Source organism: Cardiocondyla obscurior, linkage group LG04 (assembly GCF_019399895.1).
Source record: "Cardiocondyla obscurior isolate alpha-2009 linkage group LG04, Cobs3.1, whole genome shotgun sequence".
In the NCBI taxonomy this organism is placed as follows: domain Eukaryota; kingdom Metazoa; phylum Arthropoda; class Insecta; order Hymenoptera; family Formicidae; genus Cardiocondyla; species Cardiocondyla obscurior.
Window position 1 is genome coordinate 3,672,913 of NC_091867.1, and position 16,834 is coordinate 3,689,746.

General features: G+C 47.7%; 1 protein-coding gene across 8 annotated transcripts in view; it reads right to left on the reverse strand.

Annotated features, from left to right (window-relative positions):
- The window catches only part of Ten-a (tenascin accessory), a 448,965-nt gene that overhangs the window by 66,692 nt on the left and 365,439 nt on the right, over positions 1-16,834 (reverse strand). The window contains exon 1 of one of the 8 annotated variants that reach the window (XM_070655999.1): positions 10,331-12,660. The exons of the other annotated variants lie outside the window; for them this stretch is intronic. Within the exon in view, the coding sequence (XP_070512100.1) occupies positions 10,331-10,386 (56 nt within the window). The 5' untranslated portion in view covers positions 10,387-12,660. Of the gene's footprint in view, positions 1-10,330; positions 12,661-16,834 lie in introns of those variants that run through there. 8 annotated transcript variants of the gene reach the window in all.

The following is a 16,834-nucleotide window of genomic DNA, read 5'->3' on the forward strand; positions in this document are numbered from 1 at the left end:
ACCTAATTTTCGCAGAAAAAATTACGTATCTCTTTATATAACGATACGTCATATAATAAATTGCACCGTCTTAGATCCAATTGTTATCGTCGTAAATACGACTTGACGCGATATTTGCAAAGTGTCCCTTAGAAGAAAAAAGAAAAAAAAAGCGAGATAAAAAATACAAAGCAATAAAATGTAAAATGTCTCCGGGGTGTTCGCTCAGGGGAAATGGTAATTTAGATCTGCCGATATGCGCTAGCAAACATTAGCATAAGTGCAAAGTACTTCGTACTATAAGTAACTTTGTGTAACGACTGCGTGTCATGACTATATAAAACGTAGTAGAACTAACCAGCGGGGAACAAGCATCAGATGTTACATAGTCGATATAATACTTTTTTAATAGCGATCTTTCTTGTCAAGTTCGATGAGTCGTCATTGTCCGCCGGAAGCTCTCAAAGAGCCGCCATGAATGTATTACGAGTATTACAATATATGTATATTAATAACGGCGGTCGGCACCGAGTGCCGGTCCGTGATTCAACGCGGTGAATCGCAGTACAATAACGCGTTAGACCAATTCTCCTTTCTCTCGCTTTATTAACGTAATGACCGCGCGTTTTCCAAGTCCCACGGAAACGGCACTTCGCGTCTTCCATTTCGGAGAGCGTGGCGAGCTTCGATTCAATTTCAACGTTCCAGACTGTGGACAGGCGAAGGACCAGCCACGGGGTCGGGCGGAGAGGGTGGGATTTAGTGGAAGGGAACGAAATGTAAGAGGTTAATTGGAACAGATAACTGCGTCTGCGTGTGTCGATGTGCTCCTCTGCCTCTCCCGGTCTCACCCTCCGTCGCCGCCATCCCTTCGACACCGCCACTTCCCTTTCTCCCTTTTGCCAGCCCTCGGTCACATTTTATCCGGCTCTTCGTTTCTTTTTCATCTCCTGTCGTGCAATCCGCCCTAACCGAATCCGCTGTTACTTCTTTACGCGAGCCGTAAGCGTTCTCTTCTCGTCGCATCGATGCGGTCGTCCGTCATTAACGGTTAAAGGCCGACGTTAGCCATGCCATCGTCGAGTGCAGGGCATCTATTTAGATTAGGGTATACGTAATGCCAAAGTATACACCGACGCTGACCGAGCGGCCGCGGTAAAGATAGAGATCTCTACAAGAAGTTGCGAGAAGGAGAGAAGAGCAACCAGAAAAAAAAAAAACAAAAAAACAAAAAGCGATGCGAAGGAGCAGTCGCTACGAAAAGAACATCGGAGAAAACATACAGCAGGAGCGACTATTCACAGTCTGACCAATTCATCACTTTTTACAATATAGCTTGTAGTCTAGTGTTCGATTTTTGTTTCTCTTATCGGGACCGGTTTTTCGATCTGGTTTCTGCCGCCGCGCGAACGAGATAAAAAGAATCCGCGATCTTTTCTGCTGCCATTTCCTTAAAGCGCGCCTAATTGCAACGAAGCGATAGAAAGAATCGAGTTGCCGTGGCACCCTGATTTCGAGGCTCGAGTGCCTCCACGAGCTGAAGATAGGAGCAATGAAGAGACATAGAGATGTCGACTGAGTTAGAGCGTGCCGCATCGTCGGCATTTACATCGCCGCCGACTTGGCCGCGCGTTACGAGGCGATGAATTACTTATAACCACCTCGATCTCACACACCCACGTGCGTTTCTCTCTGGTCGTGTCCTTTTATCTCTTCCTCTGACTAACTCCCGTCTGAGCGTACGCTCGGCGTATAAATATCGCGCATTTATAAACCGGTCGGTGACAGTCATCGTGGAATCGCCAGCGGCCGCGAACTCTGGCATCTACTTTAGTGCTCTTGCGATATTTTTGAGATACGTTTTCAGTTTAGCAAAAATAAAAAAAAAATAAAATACAATAAAAAAAAGCATGGAATTTATAAATAAAAATATATAACATGTTTAGACGAAATAAATTTCGCTATTTAGAAATGCAATGTTCGATCGTTCTATCAACTGCGCTTCGCGATACAGGTCCTTGCACTTGACGTTCCGTGATCACGATGTTAACGTTTGATGTTTTCGATTTGAGATGATGGATTATACATGGACAGAATGGCGACTCTCGCGACATGAGGGATGTTCACTCGGCCCGTGGGATTGCGCCTCTTTGTTGCGACGCTTGTTGCAAAACGTACTCTATCATTACGCGAAGTTCATAGATGCGCTATGTTAGTAATGATCAGTAAGTTTTTGCTGAACTTTCCTGTCACGTTCGCGGTCTATAATATTCGTTTAAGGTATAGCTAAGCCCCGAGCAGATATATTTCTTTCTGTTCCATATGCGACGAATAAAAACTTCTCGGTAGCACTCGCGTGATGCAAGTTAATTTCATCCACCGCGTTCGTTAATTATTTAGAAGACGACGACGATGCCTGCTCGAAGTTTGCCGTTTCTACAATTATCCAGACATCTTGTATGATTAATTTTCTGTAATGTCAATATTAACTAGTTTACGAATTATTTTGTTATCGTAAAAATTTTAATCGATTAAGATGGAAATTAAATTACGATTAAAAATCTAACGTTCTCCGATGAAGTAAAATTTTGCTTGGCCGCGATTTACGATTACGATTAATCAGATTCTTGGAAACATGAAACTTAAAGATGCACCTATGCAGTTAGCGAACGAACACCGAACACAACGACCGCGACGTTCGTCGGTATGTTATTTTTGTAAGGATCGATCGGTTTGGATGGAATGTTCGCGTTCGCTATTCACGCCAAGCGTTATACACACCTTTAAACATTAAACAGCACGCTATTCGGCGCATTCGTCTTTACGTTTCATTTAATGTCATCCGACAATTTCTATCTATCGCTCATTGAGGAGCTCGTGCCGGTTTGTACGTTGAACCGCCTAACGAGCGGAGTTTACGGAAAGGTCCCCAGCGGGGCGTAGACATTGCCGATAATAAAGGAGATTGGCTCTAAATTACGAAGTCCGTTGCAGACGGTCCCGCGTTAAATGCCTCTCAGCGACAGAACAGAACAGTCGCCGAATCGGGTTCTATAGTCGGTAGGTGGTCCGCTTCTGTATTCCCCGTTCGCGTTTGCGAGAGACTCCGTTTCCGTCTTCGCCGTGTCTCGCAGTCTCGATTTTCCGGAGGCAACGAACAGAGGCCAGAGGCGTAGCTACCCCGGTTCCGCCGGTCTAAGGAAACTTGGTACTGGAGTTTCGAGGAAAAGAGGCACTTCTTGGTACGTCCGTGAGCGATGGGAAGTGGTAGTTGAGGTCCTCCGATTGTCTCCCGGCGAGCCCGGGGAGCTCTACGCTCCTCCTTAAACGACTAATTGCGTAATTAAAAGAAAGTTAATCCGAGCCGCGGGAGCGACGTTCGTTGCATAAACAGACGAGGAATCCGATGGCGCGTTGGAAATAGCAGAGGGAACGGCGACGCGACCGGATGCGCGCGTGTGAGCGTGCTCATGTAGAGGCGATGAGTAATTTAACGCCCGACGAGATTTATTAAAATTCGTTTTGGATACTCATGCGGGTGTGCGGTACGTCGAACGTATGGGCCGGTCAGTCACCGAACTAAATGGTCCTTTGTGTGTCAGCGGATGCGCTTGCCTGTTGCCAATTCCCTGATAAAGTTCGTAACCCATTATCGGCATTAACGCAATGTTGCACTTTCGAAAATATAGAACACAATGGAGATTATCTGCCGACGTTCGCGAGCAAACTAGCGAGCGTGCGCGCTCGAGGGACCGGAGCTTTGTATCGATGCAGTGCACGAGCGAGGAAAATTAATTAATTAATTCTCCGAGGACGTCGAAGCTAACGCAAGATAAGAAAGCTGATAGAATAATGTAGCATCTCGCTGTGTTTAATACGCCGGAGTAATTAATTTGCTCCAAAGAGTCGTCCGCCTTTGTGCCGTTACAAAAGATATTAGTGCTCGGGCCGGGCGACGCCGCGCGTAAGAAAAATCTTAGAGGGACTCTCGTACGAGGCAGTCCTCAAATGGTAGACAATTTTCAAATAGCGCAGAAAATACAATGTGCATGCAAGCCATTACAATGTAGCGGATGTGAAACGATAACAATAATAGAAACGGTCGGAAATCGAAACGCTGTATGTGTAGCGCCGCTACACCTTCTGGCAATAATAGCGCTAAAAAGGAAATACGAGTTTCAAAATTATGAATTTCTTTTAAAATAAGAAAAAAAAAAGATATATGTATATATATATAAACGCTACTTTTCATCTCTCAAAATTAATAATTTTCTTCTTGAAACGCCCGTTTATCTAGTAGCTTACAGTTAAAGTTAATATTGCCGCACGTATTTTCTTAGCGATAATTTCATAATATATTACGAAAAGTATATTAAAATAATATATATAAAGCAAGGAATTATACGAACAGTGTAATAATAATAACGTAATGCAAGAACAAGATTCTCAAATTATAAAAATACGAAAAAAAAAAAAAAATGTAAGATTTATATTTATATATATATTTTTTTAAATATATTTTTTAACAAGCTAAGAGATATCTTTTGAAATAAAGCTACTAAATTTTAAATTTGATTAAGAAAAATTAATGAAAGTATTACAAAATTATTATTATGGGCATAAAATTATAGAGAGGAAAAAAAAATGCAGAAATTATATATCATATATTCTCGTCAGAATTAATTTTATGGTGAATAACGAAGTTAAGAAATTCGAGATTAGAGGATATTCATCGGACGTGGATGTTGCGCGGAAAAATTTCCCATATATCTTGACCCTGCCTTTTTCCTATTAGAAAAGTATTAGGTGCGAATCGCTCGGGCGGAGTAAGTTCGAAGAAGCGGATCAAGGAACGACTAAAACCCCGAGTCACTCGAGCAGCGCTGGTTGTTACTCGCCACGGGGGTGGCGAGGATGAAAAATGCGTGGTGGTCAGCGACGGAAGCGAGAAAACCCTCGGACGGAGGCGAAACGCGGCGCGTCGGGATCGCTGCGGGGTGGCGAAGTAGGATAGGAAAAAGGATAGGAAAAAGAAGACAAGATAGAGAGATAGAGAGAAAAACGTGGGGAAACACGCATGCGTCGATAAGGACAGGATACGGAGTGGTTTAAGAGCGATGGTAAAAGTGCGGTGAGATATCCGCGCGGTGGAGAGCGGAGGCATGGACATGTTGAGACGATGGAACCGGAGGTTCCAGCTTACACAAAGAACGAGGACAAAGTAGAAAGAGAGAGAAAGAAAGAGTAGGTGAACTAGAAAAAGGCGCCGGGAGTGGTAACGCGGAAGAAGGAGAGAAACGAAGACGGTGAATCCGGGGTGAAAAGAGGGTAGCAAAGTGACGTTGGAGCAAAGGGTGTGCGAGGAGGGGCGATTGAGCGTGGTTGTAGGCGAAAGATACGAGGCGGAAGCTACGAACGCCCGGTCTGGGAGTGGATTTTACGAAAGCTAAGGCGACCGCAAGGGGGGTGGCGGTAAAGGCGGGAGCCGCGTACGATGCGCTACACGAACTGATGTCCCTTGAGGTCAGCCTAGCGTGACTACCTATCAATTGCCGAGACTGCGTCTGGGCCGTCTAAGTGACGCGCCGGTGTGTACGTACACTCGGATATATTCTAGAGATATTCCTGATGCCGCAAATGCGTTTAGGTAGCAACGCACAAGCGTAGCCGCGTACATTTGACTACTTCAATTTGACGATTTTTATCTCGCAATATTTTTCAGATATATAGCAGCTGCCAATTATTTGTAAAACCGTTGCAAGTTACATATATAGTATATATATATACGTACAGACTCGTAAAAAATTTTTGCGATAACAAAACGTTCGTTTATTTGTCACAAAATAATCAAAGATTTTTTATCACTGAATTCTCGTTCGATTATATCTCGTATTTTCGGTCCCGCAGATGTTAAATGGCTTACATACCAGAAATTTCAACAAATGCGCGTAATAAATTGTCGTAATGTGGTGCAAAACCTGAAATTGCGGGTACTGCATCAGTTTTCCCACCAAAACGTTGATCGATGCTCTTACATTCCCGCAATCAACGTCGTGTCGCCCCTCGTTCCCAGAAATCAATCCCCACCGTGTGCATCATCAAGAGCAGCGGCATAATAAAGCGTCTCGACCCCTCGAACGCGGTTAATTCCGCTACATCTTAACGGGCTTGTACCCGGAAACGAAGTCTATTTTATAAGACGGTCGTTTGCACTTGTGGCGCTTTTCCGGAATTAGTTTTTCCTCGATTTAAGGGCGTTCAGAAGTTTCCCCTATTTGTCGGGGCAGGTAAATAAATGCGGGTGGAGGTGTTGTTCACACATTCTCGTTCACCACGATGCGTCAGCGGACGGAAACCTTTCCTTCCTCGTCAAACCCCTGATGTAACGCGTGATAGCATATCTTAGATCTACGAGTGTGCGCTCAATCTTTTTTTTTTTTTTTTGCATGCCGCTCGACGCGAGGATACCCCGAATGCAACGAAAGTGACAGCGTACTTTCGTCACACACGAAATGGCCTCATTAATAATATCGCAGTGGCATGATTTCGTTAATTAACAGCGAGGCGGAAAATTACATTCGCGCGCCGACTTTCGTAAAAGGCGAGGCGAGAGGTCGATCGTTAGTTTCGAGTCCAATGGGAATTTCAGTTGCCTTTTTATTTATTGCATCGGTACGGTACAAGAGAAACAGAAGTGCCTGGCACTTGTAACCTTTGAATATTTCGTGAGGTAAGCAAAGTTTCCCTCAGAAAGCGGCGTTTTTTAGGTCAAGCAAAATTCTGAGAATAACTTGTCTCTAATATTGAATATGTGAATTTTATAATGAACTCGTCGAGGAGCGTGTATAAAAAAAAAAAGTTTTGCAACTCTCCGCGCAGACCTCCGAAAAGTTTTTTGCCGAGCAGCTCGTCCGAGTCAGGAGTTTAGGGCATTCTTGATATTTGATGACTCGCAATTTTGTCCTGAACTAATAATTACTCGAGAAGTATTGCTACCGGAAGATAAAGACGAGCTTTGCTTGCTCAGCAAAGTATGATTTATACATCTCGTGAAATATATTCCACGTACATATAGTATATGAGTGCCTCAAACTTAAATTACATAGAAGTACGGATAGGATAGGGCCGGATAGAATTAATAGAATTAATATCGCGAGTAATAAAGTACGCAATCGTCTTTTCCTCGTGTTATCTCCAAACGGTGTCGCGAGAATCTAAGAAAAGAAAACCGAACTCGTTAGTTAATCGTTACGTTTTCACGTGCCAGTTGCTCGATCTGAGCGGTCGGCCTGGCCAGAATACGATTTGTCACGCCGATATATCGAACGTGCTCGCCGCGCGCAGCGCGTAGAGAAATATCATCGGTGTACCAATATCCCGGTAAGTGGAATATTCCGGTGGGAAGAGAAGTCGTACCATCGCTCATCCAGTGTGGCGTAACATAGAATGTAAAACCCTTATCTCCGCCGAGAGAATTCTCCGCGCACTTTTCTCTCTCCTCTTCTCTCATCTTTTTTCTTCGCTCCGTCTCTCTTTCTCTTTCGCGAAAAGTATCTATCACCTCCTTTCGTACCACGGCTCCTACCCTCCTCATATCGCGAAAAACCGCTGCGTCTCCGGCGTTACGCTACAGTCGGCTAATATCGAACGATGGAAATCGTTCGCCCGTCTCTGTAAGATTCTCCCCGCGACGTTCTCTTTCGGTGTCTTCGCTCGCATTTCACCGACGCGGAAGCAGTTTAGGATATTATGGAAATACGATTTCCATTCTTCACGCTGCCTATCCGTGCCACGGAAGCTCGCGCAGCCTCTCCCGTTCTCTTCGGCTCCTGCGTTCGTCGTTCAACCGAGCAGCGCAATATCGTTTCGTCGCGTCGCGTCCGCCGCCGGACTACGAGCGGGTGTACGTATCTAGATTACGAAATGAGCGGCGAACGAGGTAATGGTGCCGCTGCGTGTTACGCGAAGCGCATAAAATGGAATCTCGGCGTTAGGGAGAGTCACGAGGTGGTAAGAAGGACCGGCGACGACGGCGGTCGAATTGTGCCGAGCGAAAACCAGGGCACGAATAGTCAAGAGGGACGTGACCGCGCTTACGGAAGAGATAAAAGATAGACAACGCCGGGCGGGGGAGAGAGGAAAAAGTGCTACCGAACGGAGAAAAACGCGAGAACGGCGAATGGGAACGAGACGAGGAAGAACGGGCGGCGGCGGAAGCGACAAAGCGCGTCGGGCGAAAAAGGAAGAGAGGAGAAAAAGAGAGAGAGAGAGAGAGAGAGAGAAAGAGGGAAAATGAGGGTGAAAGAGAGACAAAAGCGGAGAAGAGAAGTTGCGACGGGGGTCGCATAGGTGCAGCTATAGCGGGTAGTTGTTGGTAGAGGACAGGGTGATGCATGGCTATGGGGTCGCCTGCTTCACCGCGAAATGTCGGCGCCGTGCAGCCGCCCCGCGCCGCTCGCCTTTTACATACTCGACGTACCCTCACTAAACCCGCCTTCTTCCTCCTACCGTCGCTTTCTCGTCCTACGCTCCTTCGCCACCCTCGTCGCGGCTTCCTCTTCTCGGTATCACTTTGTTTGCCTTTCCCGCGGCGGGCCGTCGCGTCGTCGCGCGCTGCCTTACTCGCGTACACTCTTCTCGCCCTCCGCGTGCGTGCATATATCGATCGCGTGCTTCGGTCCTCTCTCTCGACATACCGCTCGCTCCTGCGACGCATGCCGCGCTGCACCCCCTCGCAAAACGGAGGAAGGGAGGAGGGTGTCACTCGTTCGCGACGACAGAATCCGTCGGATTACAACGTGTGTTTTCTACGAGCCGTGGCGAACCGCGCTCGCTAAGACTAACGCGCGCGGATTTCCGGGCCGCTTTGATTGCTCTCGGGCCAGAGTGCGGCATGCGTGGATTTCCCGAGGTCTAGACGCTCGACGTAACCCTCCGCCTGTTTGCTTTGCGTCGCTCGTGCGCGGGTACGTAGACAGACAACCTCCGCTCGCACATATTTGCGCATATTTCGCGCGCTCGTCAAGGTACGACGAAGGACGGGTTTCGAAAAGGCTCTAGCCGGCGTCACCGGCGAGCTGTTAATGGTGCGGTTACAGCGCGCAGTCGGTCCGCTTTGCGTTAATTTTAATTACGGTATACCGTGCGAATTTATGCGCCACTTTGCATACTTGACGGGCGTTGCCGTAGAATTCGGGTAGATCTCGCTCTGGGACGTGCCGGATGCCACACGAACGCTGACGCGCGCGGTCGACGACATATTTTAGTCGCGCTCGTTATCGCGTGGCGAACAGGTTGTTGGGCCGCGCGGAAACGACGTAACGCAAGAAACTGGGTTCTTGAGGGGCGTGAATATTTCCGGGGAGAGAGGGGGGGGGGAAACAACGCGAGAGATGGGTGCTCTCTTCTCGTTTCGCTCGCCTCGAATCGTCGCCGGTGCTCGCCCCCTCGTCTTTCGGTGCACCTCTCGCTCGTTCGGTATCGATCGTCGTATACGTAGCGTAGTCTGAAACGAAGGCACGGGTTTTCGGCTTTGCCCGCGTCCACGATGCACGGTAAACGGGCTAAGATTGCGCACGACGTTCCGCGTGCTCGCTGTAGCGGAGCGCGCGAATCCCGGTTCGACAGTTTAAGATCCGTGACGTGGAAAGAGAACGGACGGCACGTCGAGCGAAAGACAAAGATAGGGAATAAGGGGCTTGACATGTCGAGTGCATGCTGCGGACCAATATAGCTCGCAGCGCACTCGAAATACAGCGAGGTTCGACGGGTTCACGCTCGAGGGATGGAGTTAATGACGGGTCGTTTCGACGCGCACGTTGATATCGATCGACGCTCAATAGCACACTTGATTTAAAATGGCGAATTTGAATAATAAATATGAATAGCGCAGTCGATTGATTCAATTTAATACTTAAATTATTTTTGCATTATACGGAATCGCCAACAGGCATTTAAAGCGGCATAAAGTGAGGTAATTATTAATTTCCATATATCAAAATGTGGAGTTCTTTGAAAACATATATATTTTTAATTTACTAAGGGAAAAAATAAAACGCAAATTAAATACACGTCTGAGATTTTTGACAGTTTAATTGCGTTAGGAAGTACCTTCTACAGGTTGCCTACGTGCGTGAGTTTGCGGCATAAATAATGGTAAAATAATAATCCGATAATTTCCTTATTGCGATACCACAATTGCTCGTTGATATTCCACTGAAAGGAGCCCGCTGGGAACGAAACGCAATCAAATCCGAGCGCCCAACTTCTATCTATATTTGTTCGGTGCACATCCGAATTTACCTAGTCGATCGTTAAATACCGGTGCGTAATCGTAATAAACGTTTCTTACCGGACGTGACGTCGTGGTAAAGGCGGCGGCACCGGGCTGTGAAAGTTATCCATCATCGAGTACGCGTCGTGCTCGACGGATTTGTGATCGAGGCCCTCGAGATGATCGAGGCGCAGCAGCTCGGCCTCCCGTGGCGAGTGAAGCTCACAGTGGGCTACGTGAAGCAACGGCCTCAGGGAAGAACCGCCTTCGCATCGCGGTTGCTGCCGCGAAGGCGGCCTCGCCACCTGACGGTCTAAACCACCATCCGCCGCGTGGTGTTCGTCACCCCAGACTTCGAATTCACCCGCCGCCGAATAATCGCCGAATCCGCCGTTGCCCTTCACCGTTGCACACTTGGCGGTACTTTCGAGAGCGAGCCTGGGGCAGGATGCGCCCCTGACGTCCCGTTCGCGGTCAACGGTGTTCTCGTGTCGCTTCTCCTTCCGACGATACTTGACGAGATACTCCTTGGTAGGCAAAGTAAACGACAGGCTGCCACGACGGTTAGATCGTCGGGATGTCAGATTTCCGACGGGCGCCGCACGATTAGCATCGAAATCCCGCGACGGGGTAGGGCGCTCTTTCAAGGACCGTTCCTATGGTCGCATATCACGTCGAGTTTACGCGTAAGATGCACCGATTACGTGACACGTTGTCGCTGGGGTAACGTCAAGTCCGCTGCGAGTCACGTTTGCGAGTTCATTGATCCTGGACGTTCACGGGTGAACGCTTGGCGGAGGCTTGGTCCCTCAGGGTCTCCGGGCGCAGGAGTCGTTTAATGTTAAACACATTCCACGTCCGACCGTAGCAAGGAGGTGGAGTGCGCCAAAAGCGTGCTGCAGACTCCGCGCGGTACCGCTCACACGGCCGGCAGGCACGACGACAGGGGGAGAAATTCGCGTACGCAAACTTTGTTATCGATCTGTCAACGCCAGCGAGAAAGTTCAACTTCCTCCCGCGAGCGATGTTCGACACGGCGATTCAGCGTGACCCGAAACTCCGCGTCAACCCTTTCCCCGGCGCGAATTTGGCCGACACTCTCGAACGTGCTCCGGATAACGACGTCCCTTATCCGAGGTTCATTCACCAACGCGGCCTGCTAGGTACTCCAAAATCGTGCTCACGACACTCCACAGAAAATTAAAAAAAAAATAAAAAGAAAAAGAAACACCACTATCTGATCGGTTGCGTAATTTCACCACCTAGCCACTTCGACGAAACGACTGAAATCCCGAGAGTATGCCGGCGTATTTCTTATTCGTAGCTGCACGGAGCGGCTCTTCAGCCCGATGATGTAGCCGCGCACAGCGAATTTCGACGCGCGTTTCAAAGAGAGCACGTTCAGCGCGTGCAAAGTTCACGTCGTACAGTTGAATCTGCTTGGTTCGGAAAACTATGATCAGTCGGTGCGCTTTGTGGACGCGCGCCCGCGGGCATTCTCTTAGCCTCGAGCGCTGTCGGTACTCGATTGTGTGAAAACTAATTGGGTCAGCAGGCCGAGAAACGCACGCAGATCCCGCGCTGGTGCGGAGAGCGAGTGTAGCAGCTCCGAAAATCCCCGGGCTTTGTGCGATAGGCCGCGTCGAGGATAACAGACCGCCGGACGTCACCTATGGATTCTCGTGTGGCGCGAGAGAACTTTCACGACTTTTCGCGAGGTCGATCGGTGCAATTTCCTCCGCTTCAATTCGCCCTATCGGATCCCGAAGTGTCACGTCGAAGTTGCCGACTGTTTGTCGACTTCCAAAGACTTCCCGAAAGTGATTTAGCTGTCGACTTCCGGAGAAGAATCGCCGATCGTTATCGCGAACCAACGACGCGGTCGTTCTACGAGTACGCTTACAGTCCCCGAATTTTCAACTTTCACAGCCTCGGTTGACGCGCGCGTCAACAATTACGCGATTAAAAATCGTGCGTCCGGATATCAAAAGATTGCTCGTTGTTGTGGCCGCGGATGTCTCCTCTTTTCACGCACGACGACGGACGGGGGTCGTTAATCTCGGCTGGTCGCGCGGAGACACGGCGGGTACGAGAACGGCACGCAACTGCGGCAGCTGCGGATCAAAGACTGAAGAGTGGAGGCGCCGCAACGCCCGGCACAAAGTGACACTGAACGTCCCCACCATCACGAGATTCGACGCGTGCGCCCACGCGCGACACAAACCCTCACTCTCCTAGAGCCTCAGGCTCACCCTCGTTTCGGTGTTGCGACCCTTGCGAGACAGCGCCTCCACACGGAGGGTGCGGCCACTATTCGGATCGTCGTGGTCGTCGGCCCTTGATGATGCGCCTTCCACAAGGGTCGCGAGCGCTTGGGTGTCGATAGCATAAATCTACTCGTTTCACGGTTGACGCGTGAAAACACGATGACGTCGGGAACTTAAACCATTTCTCTTGTTTTATATCGAAATGCTTATGACATTTTTAACATCGGGATATATTAAGTTACATGAATATGCCTAGCGTATACGCTGTTTAAATCTTATTTCCATAAAAAAATTTTTTTTTCTTGTATAATCGTTTAGATATTTTTTAATTTATTTGAAATATTATTGGTACCAAGTGTGCTTGCACACAAGGTGTCGTTCGCATTTTGCGCCGAATCGGCACCGAGACAATGGGGAGCCTACGGTTGAAGACACATTGATCGCGCCAGATTTAATTTGACATTCGTGGCTCGTTCTGTTGCGAACATAAGTTTTCTCGATCCTGTATAGATGCAGTCGCGGACACACGTACATATAGAAACCTATGCACATGTAATGCTACCCTTGCTATGGCCGAGCAGCAAGAGAAATAGCGATGCGCGTGCGCTACGACAAGGATAACGTAGACACGGAGGTTGTAGAGAAAGAGAGAGAGCGAGAGAGAGAAAGAGAGAAAGAGGAGGAAAGGAAGGAAAGGGAAGTTGCATGGTGGTGGATTTCGTGGACGTAGAGCACTTGTATTTTCGATTCGGGGTCAAAGATCGCGTCAACGCGACCCCGTTCATTTAATGCGTCCTTAAATTAATTGATGTTGTGCACTACCGCCACGATATTTCATTTATTTCGCTGTAAATAAGCGTGCTAAATCTATTTTGAATCCATCTCTGCATTCGTCGATACTCAGAGGAGCGTGTACTGAAGAAATTGCTGTGATATTACTTAAAGCTTAATTACTGATCTATTAAACATCGTTTTTTATATTAATGCTAGATGCAACATCTCGACACGTTTTGACGTCAATTAAGCACAAAATTTATTTTCTACGTGTTCAATATTTTATTCGTGGTTATTTCTAAAAAATTGTTCAAACCGAAAACAAATATAAGAACGATATTGACCGGCAACTTGACGACATAAAAATAATTCACGTTATTGTCAATATTTTACGTAAAGCGTTTTTCAATGTGAAATAAATTTTATAATTAATAACGTATCTAATAAAAACTTAATTGGCTGATAATTCCACGAACCTACCATAAGCGGAATTCTTATGTAGGTCAATTGAGATGAGGAATTACGGTATTTCGGTGCTGAAAGGCGTTCTTATTAGCGTCCGGCATAAGCTTCTCGCGTGGAACTTACTCTCCGAGAAAAAAAATATATATAAAAAAAAAAGAAAAGCGAATAAAAAGGCTTCTGAACGAAGAACGTGACGTAGATTCGCGTAGAATCATCGGGCACTTTAATCGCCCGACGCCAGCCACTTCGCTCCCTCTCATACACAACTCGTGAGAACGATCGGAAGGAAGTTTAATTATCTCTTCAGTGCATCGCGCCCTGCGGTCGTTGATACTCGCTCGCGCCTGTGTGTACACATGTACACACGTCACCCTCACCTAAATTTATATCCACAAATATGTGCGTACGTATGTGCGCGTAAATGTTCGTTCAATGAGCGGCGCGTACGTACACGCTCGCCCGTCGCGTCGACGCGACGTACGTTCGAGAGGTGGGAAGGAAGATGGATGGAGAAGTTGTTTTATCCCCTGTTGTGCATCCGCCAAAATCCACCGCGGCAGTCCTACAACGTTTACCCTTTTAGCGGAGGCGGCGGCCGCCTGCCGTTCCCCGCTCGCGACGTTTCACCATTCTTCGGTGCCCTAAACTATCGCCGGGAACTCCGAAACTCCGAGCTGGAACGCGTCGTATGTACGCGCGCGTACGCGGTAAATGGAACACGGGTCTCGTATGATCCTGGATAGGGCGGGGGCGGGAGGGTACAGAGCGAGGACGGTAGAAAATTTGCGACAAGCTCTTTGATGTTGCTTAAACAGAAAACGCCAGGCGCCCACCCATCCCATCCGTGTCGCTTTCCCCTCGCCGCGTCGCGGCGTAGGACCTTCCTTCCTTCCTTCCTTCCGCTCTTCGTACCCTTGTATACGTTCCCTGCTGTCCCTCGAGCACCTAAAACGTCGGACGTCTTTGAATCCCACCCTCTCCTCTTTATTCTCCTCATCGCGCCCTCTTATCGTGCATCTCCTTAGTTCTTTAGTCCTGGTCGCTTTGTGACGCGACTGCCTGCCTGACGACGACGATGGAGATATCGCTTACCCTCCACCGTGCCATAAGCACTCATTTGTTCTCCTTATCTCCTCGATAGTCACTTCTCTGCCTTCGGGACGGCGAGCTGCCCGGACGTGCGGGAAGCGTCCTCGCTTTCTTCCCGCCTGTCGCTCGTGGACGACCCTGAAGACGATCTGCATTGTACGGGCAGACTTAACTGACGGTAGTGAAATAAGGAAATAAATTGAGAAAGTGAGAGCCATTTCCCAAGGTCATTTCGAAGGTATCGCGAAGTCTTATTCAGAATTTTTAACCGTCGTGAAACGCGCTCTCTTTGATGTAATGCCTCTGCGATGTTATCGCTGCGGGGCAGATGGTGGTTTTCTTTAATTAAAGTTTCCCCCTGTTATCGATTTTCGTATTGCTCTCCGGTTACTCATCGCGATGAATTTTAATACACAGGCTCACAATATTTTGCAAATTGTCGTTTTACAGTTTCCGACATATTACTATACTTGATGAGGTCATAATTCTAGAAATGCGTGCTTAATAAAATAACAAACGAGCGTGCAAGTCAATCAACGGGAGGGCAAATCAAATATTATTTTACGCAATACTTGTATGCAATAACTTTTCCGCTTGTTATCAATTTACTCGCGCTTTCTAATTAAATATAAAATTCGTTTATATTATCCGGCATGTAAGCGCCGCCTAATTTTCTTAAGTTCATTAATTGAATTTTAAAGCAATTTTCTTAAAGGCTTCTCCATTTGTATATTCAGTTGTACAGCCGGTCGTATATACGCCGGGAACCACGCCGGTAAAATAAATCTGCTTGTTTTGCGTGAGTTTTATCCCTTTGCGTTTAATAAACCCTGATCGATAACGTTCTGTGAATGTACTTCTGCATAATTAACAGTACTTCGTTATTTCATTGATGCGTACTTGCGATACTTGCTGCTATGACATTACAATATGACCTAGTTTCGCCGTTTATGTACCGTACGGATTACATACGATAGCGTTATACGCGCGCATACGTTGGATTACGTTGCGTATCGTTTCTGCGGTCGCAACATAGAGCGATGCGAGCTTTCAGCGAGCATTCTATTTACATGTCAGAGAAAGAGAGGAAGAGAGCGAGTAGAAGAAGATACACTTCAACTATCGATATTAATAATTTAATACAGATTAAAAAAAACATTAATTAATTAAGAAAAACATCTAATCGATAGAAAAAATTTTACCGCGAAAGGTACGTCGCGCAACGCATTAGCGTTTTGCATGTAAACAGCTGTTTTTTGCGGGAGAGCACTATCGGAAGTTTTGAGAGGTCCGAATTATAACATCGAGGCAAGCCGTGTCGCTAGGAGCGAAAGAGAACGCGCCGTCATTACTAACGAACCAATTTTCTGCGACGCGCGTTACATCTCGAGTATCCTCAGTGGGATTTACCGCGTTGCGAAGAGAACCCAAAGATGTGCCACGTAGATCGTAGACGATCGTGGCGAGAATGTGTCTGCGCGAGAGAATGAGAAAGAAAGAGAGAGAGATAGAGAGGGAGAGAAAGAGACAGCGAGAGAAGGCGGCCAGAGGAGAAGTCAGCGGAAGAATGGTCGATTTCATATGAATGCATTCCATGCAAATGCGCCGGTGAAGATAGAGAGAAAGAGGGGAAAAAGTTGCGGCACAACGAGGGGACGCGCGGCAAGGGAGGGATGAAACGCGGAGCACGGCGATGCGAAGATAATTGGGTGAATACATTTGGGCCTGCGGTGTGCCGTCGCGGAGGGTGGAGGAGATATATTCCTCGACCGGGGCCCGTTCTTTTGCATTATGCACGCGCGTACGGTACGCGACATACACGCGAGAAGACGACACAGCCGCGCACGTACTCCGTTCGAGGGAAACGAGCTCCGCATTGGCGATACGACCGAGTCTCAGGTAGCTGATTTAAAAAGGAGAACGACGGCAAGAGGAGATTCTCTCTTCGAGGATCTCGAGCGGGTACGTCGCTCATCGCTCTCGACCA